The sequence below is a fragment of the Tribolium castaneum genome, chromosome 6 (assembly GCF_031307605.1).
Source record: "Tribolium castaneum strain GA2 chromosome 6, icTriCast1.1, whole genome shotgun sequence".
Taxonomy (NCBI): domain Eukaryota; kingdom Metazoa; phylum Arthropoda; class Insecta; order Coleoptera; family Tenebrionidae; genus Tribolium; species Tribolium castaneum.
Genome location: NC_087399.1, coordinates 2,250,779 through 2,263,887, shown reverse-complemented (window position 1 = coordinate 2,263,887; position 13,109 = coordinate 2,250,779). Strand labels below are relative to the sequence as shown.

Genomic DNA, 13,109 nt, shown 5'->3' with positions numbered 1-13,109 from the left:
CCATTCACTGGCCAACTGAGGAAACACGTAATACGCTACTTAGCCATCAATGCCAAAATTAGCAAGTCCTGAAACTACTTTGCTAATTTTGCAGTGAAACGTCCTTGTGTTTTTACACGAGATGTAATCGGCGTAATTGGAGTCCTTTGTTTACGCCTCGATCGATAATTTACATCAGCCGTAAAAAAGACGTTACACCGATTCAATCTGCCACATTTTATGAATCAAAAACTGTGCCTTTTGTTTACTCAGGAGGTGGCAATTCCATTCCACGCACGCACAACTCCAAACATCGCTTATCAAATAAAATTCTTTTCTTTACTTTATCGATTCCGCTTTGAAAATTACACCGTTGTTGTCCCCTTTCTGTTTGCTCAAAATTTTCAATACACCAGCTCGGTGCACGCAAATCTCGCCAACTTTTTACATCGTGTTGACACTCTCTCTCTGCAAATTATCCCGAGTGGAGGAGTGCATCACAAAAAAAACTGCATGCCATGCATGCATTAACGTCAAATGGACCTCTCGCGTGCTTTTAATACGTCTAATGTGTCACTGTGTGAGAGATATCGCCATAAATAGGACAGGGATGGGTCGACTAGGAGGGGTCATTTATTACCGCATCCACAAATAAATTACTTTTATTTAATTACTTTGTATACAATTAAAACACAAATCATAAATCACGACCCGACTGACTCTCCTCATCTCGTCATGTATGCGATGGTGGAAGAAAAACAATGACGCAACGCGATATTTCAACTAAACTGTCGGTACAAGACAGCAACTAGATCAAGCGATTGGTTAACAGTGAATACGCCAAGAATTATTGGAATTATAGTTACGTGAATTAATTTATTTGACTGAGATCCGTCGAATAGATGTAGCCCCGCTGCTGCAGCATGAACAGGCGCTTCTCCACGGCCTCCTTATCTAAATAAATCAGTCAATTATTGGATTTATTATATACAGGGGTCCAGCCCAGCTACCGCCGTCTGTAGCTCAATTATTAAAATTTGACTTGAATTAAATATATATAACAAAATTTGACCAAGTATCTCAAAAAATAAAATAACTTAGTTCGCTGCCGGTAAGCCAACTTGGAATCAGTCCCTTAGACCGTACAGTCACTCAAAATGAAAATGATGCGTCCATACGCGTAACTTATAGTTTTGAGGATTTGATTGAGAATTTTTTTGGAAATGGTTGGTTGAGACAAAAAACACAGCGAAAGACGGAATCTTATTTCATTTTGTTTATTCTGACAATTTTTGCGAAATTAAGTATCACATTTCTGCGTTAAAAACGTGGAATAAATCGTAATTAGATGATTCTTTAGCTCCAAAAAAATGTTAAAAAACGTAGAAATAACACTTAAATCCAACGAAATCGAATAAAACAGGCAAAGTAACATAAGTTTTATTTTATTCTTAGGATTATAAGGCGTGTTTTAGCAACATTTTACAAAATATAGTATATTAAAGTATAAGTCGATATTGAGGTCTTTAAAACACGCGCGAAATAGAATAGAATGGAACAGAAATAGAGCAAGTGTTTTAAAGACCAGTTATCCACGAATACTTTACGTTTTTTTTTTATAAAAGAATAGTAATTAACAAAAAAGAAAAAAATAATAATGTAATTTAATCTTAAAATAATTAGCTTTTTTCTCATCGTCATCAACGTGTTAAAGAGTTATCTAATTTCTCTTTTAAATTTAGCAAAAAAGTTAAATAATTTTTTGTTTCTTTGCATGTTTAATTAAGTAATAATAATAGAATCTATCTAATAATAATAATGAAAGCCTTTATTAGAGAAAAAATGATAGGAGGCGAAATCTAGCTTGTTAGGTTAAGGCAAAATAAATTTTAATACGAGCTTAAAATTTTCCGTATAATAAACAAACAGTGAAATATATCATTTGGAATTATTGAACAAAATTAAAGATTAATTAAATTCTTCTACGATTGATTGCTTTATTCTTGGTAATTTTTACGAAATAATGTTTCTGCATTAAAGAAAATCAAATTGAAAAATGTTTTTTTTCTTAAATTTCGGATTTTGTTTTTTCGACTCAGTTTACTTTGGTAATGAATTTTTCGACTGAATTTATTTTAAATTCCTTGGGGAAGTTGAGGGAGCTTTTACATTTCACTTTTCAACTCGGCAAGATTTAACCTTAATAATTTGTAACATTTTTATTGTTTTGTTCTTAAAAAACACGTAAATGTAAATTCTTACGTAGTTTTATCCTGTGTTTTTTAAAATGTTTTGACTGCTGATGATGGTATAAATAAATACCGAAACTAGACCAATTCCTTCTTTTTATTTCCACTTTGGTTAGGCTTCGACTTTAAGTTATTCATTTATTCATTTGGAAAAAAAAATGAATTTATTTTGTCATTTTACAGCCTACTCTTGACGAAATTATTTCGCCCAAAAAGCACTAGTTTTTTGGGTTTTTTTTAGTTTTAGGAACATCAGATATATTTAATTTTTGTGATTTTGAGACCTGTTTTGTTCAGACAATTTTGACTTATTTTGTGGATTTTAGACGATTTTGGATCAAATCTTGTAAAATAAAATGAGTAACTGATTCAAAATACACAGTAGGCGTGTCTTTTATGAACGTGTCATCTTCATTTTGGGTGACTGTACCTAATAATGAATAATCTCATCAAGGAAGCACTGTTTGAATTTTGTATTAATTTTCAAAACTAAAGGTGTAAAACGATTTTGAAAAAAATATTAGGGAAATGTAATTTCCCTAAGAGCACAAAAAATTATTGTCACATTTTTGTGGGGGACACTGTATAATCAAAAGTCCAATTTTATTGAAAACTGAGCTAGAGATGACGGGAACCACCCTGTACAAGGTGAGTGAACCCATTTCACAAGTAATACATTTTTTTCTACAGCAGAACTTCAAGTTTAAGAAAAAAAGTTATTGTCTTCAATAATAACCCTGCGGTTAAAATGGTTTTTTAATCCACTCAAAAGACTGCTAAAGAAAAAAACAAGTATTTAATTATTGAGTGACTCACATTTCGTAAGCAATGCCCGATCTTGTTGGGGCAACTGTTGCGATAAACTGTGCAAAAGAATTTGCGCCGTTTGATATCTCTCGAAACACTGTTGCGGATTATCGAATAGTTCATCCAAGGCGGCCGCTTGACACTAAAACCACGTGATTAAAAAACAAGTATTTATCCCCAGCCGACTTACAATTTGCACGGCATGATCGTATAGTAGTTTATCGGCTGTGATATCGGCCACTTTGGCCATAAGTTCAGGACTGTTCAATTGTTTGCATTCGGCCAATGTCGACCGGAATCTGCTATTGAGACTCGACATGACTGGAAGAAGATCGATCACAATGACGAATCTCTTGACAATAGATGAAAAAAAAACTTACCGTTTTTTACTTTTGAGCTCGGTCGTAATTGACCGGATTTCATTTGGTTCGTTGCTAACGCCAGACCGGAACCTAACAATTGTAAAGCACGAACTAAAAGAACAAAACGTTCGGCTCTTTTCATCAGCTCGTTTTGAATTTGCGATTGGAGCTGGACTGAGTCGTGAAGGGCGCCGATTGGCGTCGAACGGACCGCCGCCAAGTCGAGGATGCACGTGCACACGGCCAGCACGTAGTTAATTTTCGCCAAGGTTTCGTTGTGTTCCTTCTACATTTAAATTAAAGAAAAAATATTCATAAATTTATTCAAATAAATCACTTAAAATGTTTAGCACACACGATTTTTGTCCGACAATTTCTAATCAGAAATCAAAAATAAAAAAAGAAATAGTCAAAAAATTAATAATTTCAGTCTTTAAGAACCAAAAAATTGTGTAAAATAGCATTTTAATAAATAAGTTTGTGTCTAAACGCCAGTATTTTTTTGTACATTTTTACTGAGTACTGTAAAAACGTTAATTAGAAAGTTGACAATGGAAATTTACCTTCAAGTTTTCTATCAGGCCAAAAATTATTACAGTACAACCTCTATTATCCGGATTTACGATTTTTAAACCAAAGAGTTAACCCATTTTTTTCAGTTAAAACACAAAAACTACAAAAATGTGTAATAATTCAAAAGATCTGGATAATATTATACGTAGTCAGTGTAAACCATAACCGTTTGAGATTAAAAATGTTATTTTTCCTCTGTGTTGTGTTTTTTGTTGCTTGATATCGTTTTGTACTTTTAAGGTGTTGACAATTATTTTTCTTTCTATGTTTTAATTTTTTTTTTGATTTCTCATTGTTAATGCCAACGTTTCGTCTTTTTTTGAAATAAAGGACGAAAATTCCTCAAGTGTTTTTGGTTTAAATTAACAAATTAGTATAAGTTAGTGATAATAAATGTATTAAATTAATAGTTTCAAAATTATTATGGTTCAGAATTATTTAATAGGTATATCCGAAATAATACTTTTTACCTTATCTTTACGTCATAATCGCCTATAATTCCTTAAGGAATTAGAAGCTGTTAAAATAATAATAGTATCGCTTTTTCTTAATAATATATGATTAAGCTTTCTTATTATATTGATTATACCATTTATATCACAGCTGCACGCAACTGTTTAAATATTTCATTCACCCAAAAACTACAAGAAAAAACTACAAAACAAAACAAAAATTTCCTCGAGGAATAAATAAAGTTAGCGAAGCAATTATCTAATCATCCGGTTTCAATGTCAATTTATGTCAAATAATGTGTACCTAAACCCCACATTTCAAGTTTTTAAATAAATATTTGCTCAATTTTCTTTTATAAATACGAGTAACATATCTTCCAATATATCGCTTCCATTTAGAAAAAAAATCAATAATTCGAAAAATCGCTAAACTGTTGCAAATTTACCTCAAAAAAAAATATAAGCAACTTTGAAACAATAGAAAAATTAAATACAAAAAAATAATATTGTACGTAATACCAACCTCAAGAAGCGTCTCTTCGGGCAACTCCGGCGCCAGAAACGTAATGGGATGTTCATAACTATCGTTAAAAATGGCATAATTCCGAATTTCGGAAATTTCCGGTAAAGTGACCGCCCTTGTACAATAGGGCATATTTGGTGACCTATTCGGATTATTATTTTCATTATTTAAATTCGGACTACTCAAAATTGGCATTCGTGCCAACTGTCCACTTTGCATGGGCGGGGAAGTACCTACAATTTTTTATAATTTTTTCCCTACATTATTTGCTAAAACTAACCGGACCGCCTTAACGGTGAATTAACCGGTGCTGTTTTGGCCACCGGTGACGGCGTCCAGAAATTCGTCGGTGGCGGCGTTTCGCAGAGACTTCCACCGGAAGTGGAACGTCGTCGTCCACCAGGTGGTGTCCCGATAACGAATTTTACTGAAGGTGGTGATAGGGAACTGATATCGATATCGTTGTGAATCGGTCGATTTTCGGACCGTTTCATGCTGATCGGTTGTGATCGGGGGACGTTGCTATTGACAGTCGGTTTAATTGGGCTGTGGTCATCTTTTTTTTCGCTTGTTTGCTTGTAGACGTCTTTCATGGTAGGGACAGGGAGGGGCTCAGAAACAGGGAGGAAGGAAGGTCGGACGGGGCTTGCAACAGGGACACAAGGTGCAGGTGGAGACCTAACAGTCGTCATCTTGAACCTAAACACACCATTGATATTTTATCGATTAATTAATCAACTTTTTATCACTTATCTAATCGAATAGTCTGGCCTAAGTAATGAGCAAATTTTTGATCGAGTCACGCGAGATCAGTAGTTGTAAAAAATATAAAAAAGTTTTAAATAAAAAATATATATTTGTACGCTAACTGCTTGATAACATTACATTTTTATTATTATAAAAGATAATAAAATATAGACAATCGTTAATTGTTTAGATTCTATTGTTTAAATGCACGATTTTTGAATTCTTGCAGAGATTACGTAAGTAAGCAAAATTTCAGGTCGGTTGGTTTGACCCGCAAAATAAAGCAGACAAGAAAGCAAGATAAAAACTTAAAATAATACAAGTAATAAGGTAATAAGTCAAGTCACGCGAGATCAGTAGATGTAAAAAAAATATAAAAAAGTTAAAGAAAAAATATTTTTTTTTAAATATATTTTAATGTTTAAGTGTTAATAACTTCATATTTCAATCGTTACTTGTTGATTTAAGTATTACTGTGGTATCGTAGAGATTACGTAAGTATGCAAGATTTCAGTTCGGTTAGTTTGACTCGCAAAATAAAGCAAAAAGGCAACAAAAAAAGACTCACTGTTTCTCCAACTCGACGCTTTCGGTCGACTGGTCCGGGATATTTCTCGACACTATAACATAATCATCTTCAGGACTCGAACTAAGAGCCGTTCTTGTAGATCTTGGAGATTCTACAAGGGAATGATGCGTATGATTGTTAAAATAAAGCAGTGAAATGAAAAATGCTGCGATTTTTATTATAACGCACCTGGAGGATCGGGTTGCGAAATCGAGTTGCCTCGGACCGGTCGAGGGCTACTTGATGGTACGGCTGTAATATTCGGGGGAGTCCCGATTGGTAACGGCATATCTAAAACTCAAAATTGCGCAAAAAACTATGATTTTTTTTCCATTACCATTTTGTAACGGACTACTCGCTTTGGGCGTCTCAGCCCTCTTCAAAAACTTGTGATTGAAAAACTGGTCAAAATTCATTCGTTCCTTAGCGTTACGTTTCAGCAAACCGAGCAAAAGATCGGTCAATTCTGGACTAGTCCCATGCGGGATCCTGGTCATAAAATTTGGTAAAAATGCTCTCACAACATGTAAAATGACTCACTTGGGGACTAGATTCATGGTGGTGTCATAAATTTGTTTGAGTGCTTGCGGTGTATTGGCCTGAAACGGTGCTTTGCCGGTCAGACACTGAAAAACGATCGTTCCGAGACTCCAAAGATCGGCTTTGGCGTCGTATTGAAGGGCCAGAATCACTTCGGGGGCCATGTACATAGGGCTGCCACATAAAGTGGCCGCCATTACGCCCTCTTGTAAAAATCGGGCAAAACCAAAGTCGGCTAAGACACTCCTGTTAGAAAAAAAACCGGATTTTTTCGACTTCACTTACCGATTTTTAGCTTAATTTGCGATGGTTGAGGATTAGGGACATCGTAAGTGATGAGGATGTTTTGAGGTTTGAGGTCACGGTGGACGATGCCTTTGGCCGAGAGAGCTTTCATTGCTCCAGCTTTGAAGTTACTCAATTAATTTTTTTTTTTCAAAAAAATTGAGGTCTTACCTAATTGGATCAGAAATAGGCGGATTGTGTCCTCGCTAAGGGTGCCCTTAGCAGCGAGGTAATCGGCCAAATCGCCGCCTTTACAGTACTAAAAAATATAAATAAACCCTAGTCATTTCTCATAGTATAAGAACCGGAAACTCAATTCTCAATTTTTTTTTAAGAAATCATGGTTAAATAATGTGCTATATTGTTCAAAAAAAAAGAAAACAAAGTAATTCTTGACATAACTCAATGATTTTTTTGTTTTATTTATTTTTAATTATTTCTTAAAATGACCGAAAAGAAATAATAAGCTTAATAACTTTATATTTCATTTAGGAACAAATAATAAAATATAAATAATACATATAAACAATCGTAAACTGTTTATATTTTATTATTTAAACGCAAGATTATGGTAATATCCCAAAGGTTACGTATGTATGCAAAATTTCACCTCGGTTGGTTAACCAGCAAAATAAAGTAGAAAAGAAGGCAAAATGAAAACTTAAAAAAACACGTAATAAGTACATTTGTAAGACCAGTAATGATTAAAAAATATAAAAAAAAAATATTTTTACGCTTACGGTTTAATGCCTTTATATTTCTATTAAGAACGGAGATAATAATGTGCTTTATTGTTCAAAAAAAAAAACAGGTAATTCTTGACATAACTTAGAGATTTTTTATTTTACTTATTTTTAATTAATTTTTATTGTAAAATGATCAAAACAAATAAATATCTTAATAACTTCATATTTCATTTAGGAACAAATAATAAAATATAAACAATTTATATAAACAATCGTAAATTGTTTATATTTTATTATTTAAACGTAAGATTATTGTAATATCCAAAGGTTACGTATGTATGCAAAATTTCACCTCGGTTGGTTAACCAGCAAAATAAAGTAGAAAAGAAGGCAAAATGAAAACTTAAAAAAACACGTAATAAGTACATTTGTAAGACCAGTAATGATTAAAAAATATAAAAAAAATATTTTTACGCTTACGGTTTAATGCCTTTATATTTCTATTAAGAACGGAGATAATAATGTGCTTTATTGTTCAAAAAAAAAAAAAAAACAGGTAATTCTTGACATAACTTAGAGATTTTTTATTTTACTTATTTTTAATTAATTTTTATTGTAAAATGATCAAAACAAATAAATATCTTAATAACTTCATATTTCATTTAGGAACAAATAATAAAATATAAACAATTTATATAAACAATCGTAAATTGTTTATATTTTATTATTTAAACGTAAGATTATTGTAATATCCCAAAAATTACGTATGTATGCAAAATTTCACCTCGGTTGGTTAACGAGCAAAAGAAAATAGAAAAGTAAGCAAAATAGGAATTTGAAAAATCACGTAATAAGTACATATTATGTAAGATCAATAATAATAAAAAAATATATAAAAAAATTATTTTTACGCTTCCGGTTTAATGTCTATATTTCTATTAGAAGCGGAAATAATAATATACTATATTGTTCAAAAAAAAAGGAAAAATCAGGTAATTCTTGACATAACGTAGTGATTCTTTGTTTTACTCGTTTTTTAATTAATTTTTATTCTAAAATGACCAAAAAAAAAACAAAACTAGTGTTTTACCTAATCTCTTTTAGCGATTTTTTGGCTCCGTTTAACAAATCTAGTTGACCATAAAAAGTACAAAATTAGGTCTGTTTTTTATTAAAAAAAAAGCAAATAAATAAAACAGTAACTTCGCTTGCAATAAATATGATTGTAGTGAAAAAACCTCATTTATTCCTGAAAAAAAATACTAGACAAAAGTGTTGGTTGCATCAACGTGCCACTTCTAAAAATAGTGCAAAATTAAATGCGGTGTTTGCACTCAAAACATTTTTTACAGTCCACAATGCCGCTATAAATATGCCTAAAAACCAAACAATCCGTTGGCAAATACGATTAAATGATAAATTTCGAAGGACATACGAAACAATCAACTTTTGCGAACTGAGCGTTTCCGATTAATCAAAAATTTGAAGAAAATTTTTTGATGAAACTCCGATGACTCACATTATTGCTGAGAAGATTCATTATTTTATAGAGGTACGAACTAGCCCTAAATTGAGAAATCAAAGTAAATAAACCCGATAGCTTATCTTATCTTTCGGTCGAGGTAATTTTAACTCACAAATCATTCATCCAGCTTGGTGGTATCACATGGTTTGAAAAACGGTGAAAAAATGAATACCTGTACGATAATTTTTTTAGTTATTTTTGCACACAATTGGTAAGTGCTAAAATTTCATTCCTTTTCCAAAAAAAAAAAAAAACAATTTCTGTTTTTTATTTTACTTGTAACTTTTGACCCCTGTGTCAAAAGTGAGTCACAAATAAACGAAAAAAGTGGATAATTGTTAAAAATAGACTTCAGTCGCCTGATAACACCAATTCGTTTATCGATGATTGAGCACCGATATTAATTTTGTTATCCTGCAATTTTTACAGTAATTCTCTAATCCGGGAAGAGACAGATCTGAGGCCCTTATCAAACTACGTAAGTATTACTCGTAATTACAAAACAAATAATTTGTTTCACCGCTGCGACTAAATATTTGTGTAACGAGCTGCAAGAGATAACGATTTTTTTTCACACCTTCATATAGGAAACTGTTGATAGTGAAAATTTCGAGAACTGGGAAGGTGATCCCGATGACGCCAATATTGTCACCTTAGACAAGGTGGCAGCAGAATCAACATTGGAAGAAATTTGCAAAAATTCGAAAAATTTTGTCTATCTCAAACAAGAAGACGTTATAATCGACTGCCAAGATTTCAAAAACGATGAACCTGAAAAGACTGAACGTATTTATAAAAGATCGGTCGATGGAGACGCGCTGGAAGGATCAGGCGATTCGGAAAATGCGACCGAAATACAGGAAAAAAGTGAAACTACAACACCACTCGAAGAAAATGTAACTACAAGTGAAAAAAATGAAAACACCACAATAAAACCGGAAGAAACGGAAAATACGACAACTGAAACACCGGAACCTGAAAATACAACACCGTTTCCTGAAACGACAGCGGAAACGACTGAAAAGCCCAAAGAACAGCCGGAAACGCCCGAAAACAGCGACAAGTGGGTGCCGAAGAACGACGTAGAAGTAATAAAAGGCAAAACCTTGATAGGGGACAAGTTGCAAGAAGCGACCGATCAGAAATCTGGTAGGTGAAGCCCCGAATTTTTGATAATAATTAATCGGTTAATTTTCAGACGAATCGGAAAAAGTCGGTGAATCGAGCAAAACGCCCCAAAAAGCCGGCTCCAAAGACACCACAATTTTAATCGGCCTTTTCGTGGCTGTTATCGTAGTTGGGGGTCTAGCCTACGGCTATAATGTCATCAAAAAGCGGAAGCAACGTTCTGCCGATCTAGAACGTGTAGAACGTGCACCTTCGATTAAGAGAAGTTTGAATAATTTGACGAAACCTGACGGTGAACCTGAGAAGAAACCGTTGATTGGTGGTGAAAAAAAGGAAGTGGAGATGGTTGATATGAAGAAGGAGAATTCGACGCAAGAAACGCCCGAAAAGGCGCCCAGTGATAACGAAACTTTGTAATTTTTTATATAGGTTCTTAAACGTAATTTATGGTTTTTGTAAGTATTGTCAGTATTGGAATAAATTGTTTCCTACGACCTGCGACCCTCAAAATATAAAAAACTACGCCCAGAAAATAATTAAATCTACGACCATTTTTCGCCACAATTTATTTTTTCGATCCAGTTTCAGAAAACACAAGTTAGTAGCATGATGTCATTAAATAATTCATTGTGAAAATACCAAATTTTGATCCTTAAACAACAAAACAAAAAAGATATTTTATAACAAAATTTCATTTTTATAAAAGAAAAATTGGTTTCTATAAGAGAACTCAAATTTCCCAAAATAATTGCGTTTTGGGTCAAACGATGTGTTCAAACGCTTAAAAAAACTACTGAAAATGGAACATCATTTCTGGAAGAAAATGACAGTTAACAGAAAAAGTAGTGAAAAAGAAAATTCAAAGAAGCGCTCCTTGAATTAAGCGGAAGTAAAACAATGAAAACAAATTGTTTTGAATGAATGTTGACCGTGAAAGTTTTTATGCGATAAAAAGTTTGTCTTTACGATGTTTATATCTTCCATAGTTTTTCGTTATGAATAAAAAGTAATACAGTAAAATTAGGTCAAAATATTTCTCATTTGAGCTCATAAAGTCACCATTTCAAAATTAATACGACATTACTAATAACTTTGCCGAATACAAACATTAAATATAAATAAAATGAGTACACCAAATTAAATATTTCTATATGAATTGACTTTTAGCTCAGTACCTATATTACGTATTTTTTTGTTTACTACAAGCTGTATATTACAAAATAAAAAATTTAACTAAACAATTATTGAAAATTTGAGTTCGCCAAATTTTTTTTTCGTTTCGGTTTCAATCTTACACTCGAAAAAAAATAACATGAATTACTATCGTTGCGTCGCTTAGACGCACTTTTCATCTTAAAAAAATGCCTTCTATGAGAGATGCAACAACGTTTAAATAAACAAAAAAAAACATTTTGATTTTTAGCCAAATTTCTCAAAATAATTGCTTTTTTGGCCAAACAACATGTTCAAACGCTTGAAAAAGAACTAAAATCGTAACAGCATTTTCGGAAGAAAATAAAGACACACAAACTCTGAGAAAAACCAGCAAAAAAAAATTAATTCAAACTATCAATGAAAACAAATTGCATTGAATGAAAATTGAACGTGAAAGTTTTTGTGATAAAAAGTTGGTCTTTACGTTGTTTACATCTTCGATAGTTTTTCTCTATGAATGAAAATTAATACAATAAAATTGGGCATAGGTGAGATTTTCAGCCTCAGAATATTTCTCATTTAAACAGATAAAGTGACCATCAAGAAACCCAAAATTAAGACATTAACAAGAACTTTCCCAAATGTAAAAAATAAATAAATAAAATAAGTAGACATCGAACCTAGAAGTGATACTTTTAGCTCAGTACCTACATTATGTAATTTGTTTTTAGTGATTGTATTGAAAAGCGCCCTTACCTCCATTACTAAGTATACATTATTAGGAGACTCCTTGCAGTCAAACAAAGCCACAACATTCTCATGGTGCAGCTCAGTCAGCTCCTACAAACCCACCCCAAGTCACAACCCCCTGACTCCTAATTAACTACAAACCTGCAAAATCTTTATCTCCTTCCCTAACAAGCTTTGTTTCGCTATATTTTTCTTAGTTATGCACTTGATAGCAACGGTATTCGACGGGTTCTGAAAATTTGGGGCCCTTTCACATTTAACCCAATTAAAGGCCCCAGTCACTTACCTTCCTCTCCCGGCCCTTGAAAACCACGGCAAAGGCCCCATGGCCTATTATATCCTTAGTATTGTACTCGTAATCGCCGATACTTTCCATTTTTGGGCAAAAAGTGCAACAGATTACAACTTATCAAAGGTGGTAAAAACTGTTTCTGTAATTAATTCTTGCACGTCCTACATGATGAAAAAGTGGAATTAAGCGCAAAAACACTGAATTTAGTCACGTTATCGCACAATTGCGAAAAAACGACTTGTTTTTGTCTGAATCGCAATATGTCAATGACGGGGCGCCATCTTGCCATTACAGGAATCTGTAACGTAATTCGCCGATGGCGCCCTCTCTCCTGTTTCAGATTCAAATTAACTTTTTTTTATTTTTTTCTCATTTGGCAAAAACTGTGTACGTTCTGTGAGGTTGAAATGAAACGCACTGGTAGTTGTAATTTTTTATTACATTAATAACTGGGCAAAATACAAAACCCCTGGTTTGTGGTGAGGTGG

The 13,109-nt window shown here is 33.0% G+C and overlaps 2 protein-coding genes across 3 annotated transcripts; one reads left to right on the top strand and one right to left on the bottom strand.

Annotated features, from left to right (window-relative positions):
- Positions 1–625: 625 nt before the first annotated feature.
- On the bottom strand, positions 626–12,924 carry Atg1 (Autophagy-related 1). 2 transcript variants are annotated; one of them, XM_965446.4, is made up of 15 exons: positions 12,616–12,924; positions 12,471–12,560; positions 12,336–12,419; positions 7,257–7,344; positions 7,086–7,205; positions 6,801–7,035; positions 6,598–6,749; positions 6,450–6,551; positions 6,261–6,372; positions 5,226–5,644; positions 4,946–5,178; positions 3,416–3,683; positions 3,226–3,356; positions 3,045–3,177; positions 626–933 (listed from the first exon to the last, which is right to left on the bottom strand). In XM_965446.4, exons 1-15 carry the CDS (start codon positions 12,703–12,705, stop codon positions 851–853), a joined length of 2,340 nt encoding a protein of 779 aa, XP_970539.1. In that variant the 5' UTR covers positions 12,706–12,924; the 3' UTR covers positions 626–850. The 2 variants fall into 2 exon arrangements, with proteins under 2 accessions (XP_970539.1, XP_008197237.1); XM_008199015.3 differs by having other exon boundaries at positions 6,261–6,312.
- On the top strand, positions 9,357–10,918 carry LOC107398541 (uncharacterized). Its single transcript, XM_015982902.2, has 4 exons — positions 9,357–9,507; positions 9,726–9,774; positions 9,884–10,445; positions 10,495–10,918. Exons 1-4 carry the CDS (start codon positions 9,461–9,463, stop codon positions 10,839–10,841), a joined length of 1,005 nt encoding a protein of 334 aa, XP_015838388.2. The 5' UTR covers positions 9,357–9,460; the 3' UTR covers positions 10,842–10,918.
- Positions 12,925–13,109: the final 185 nt, after the last annotated feature.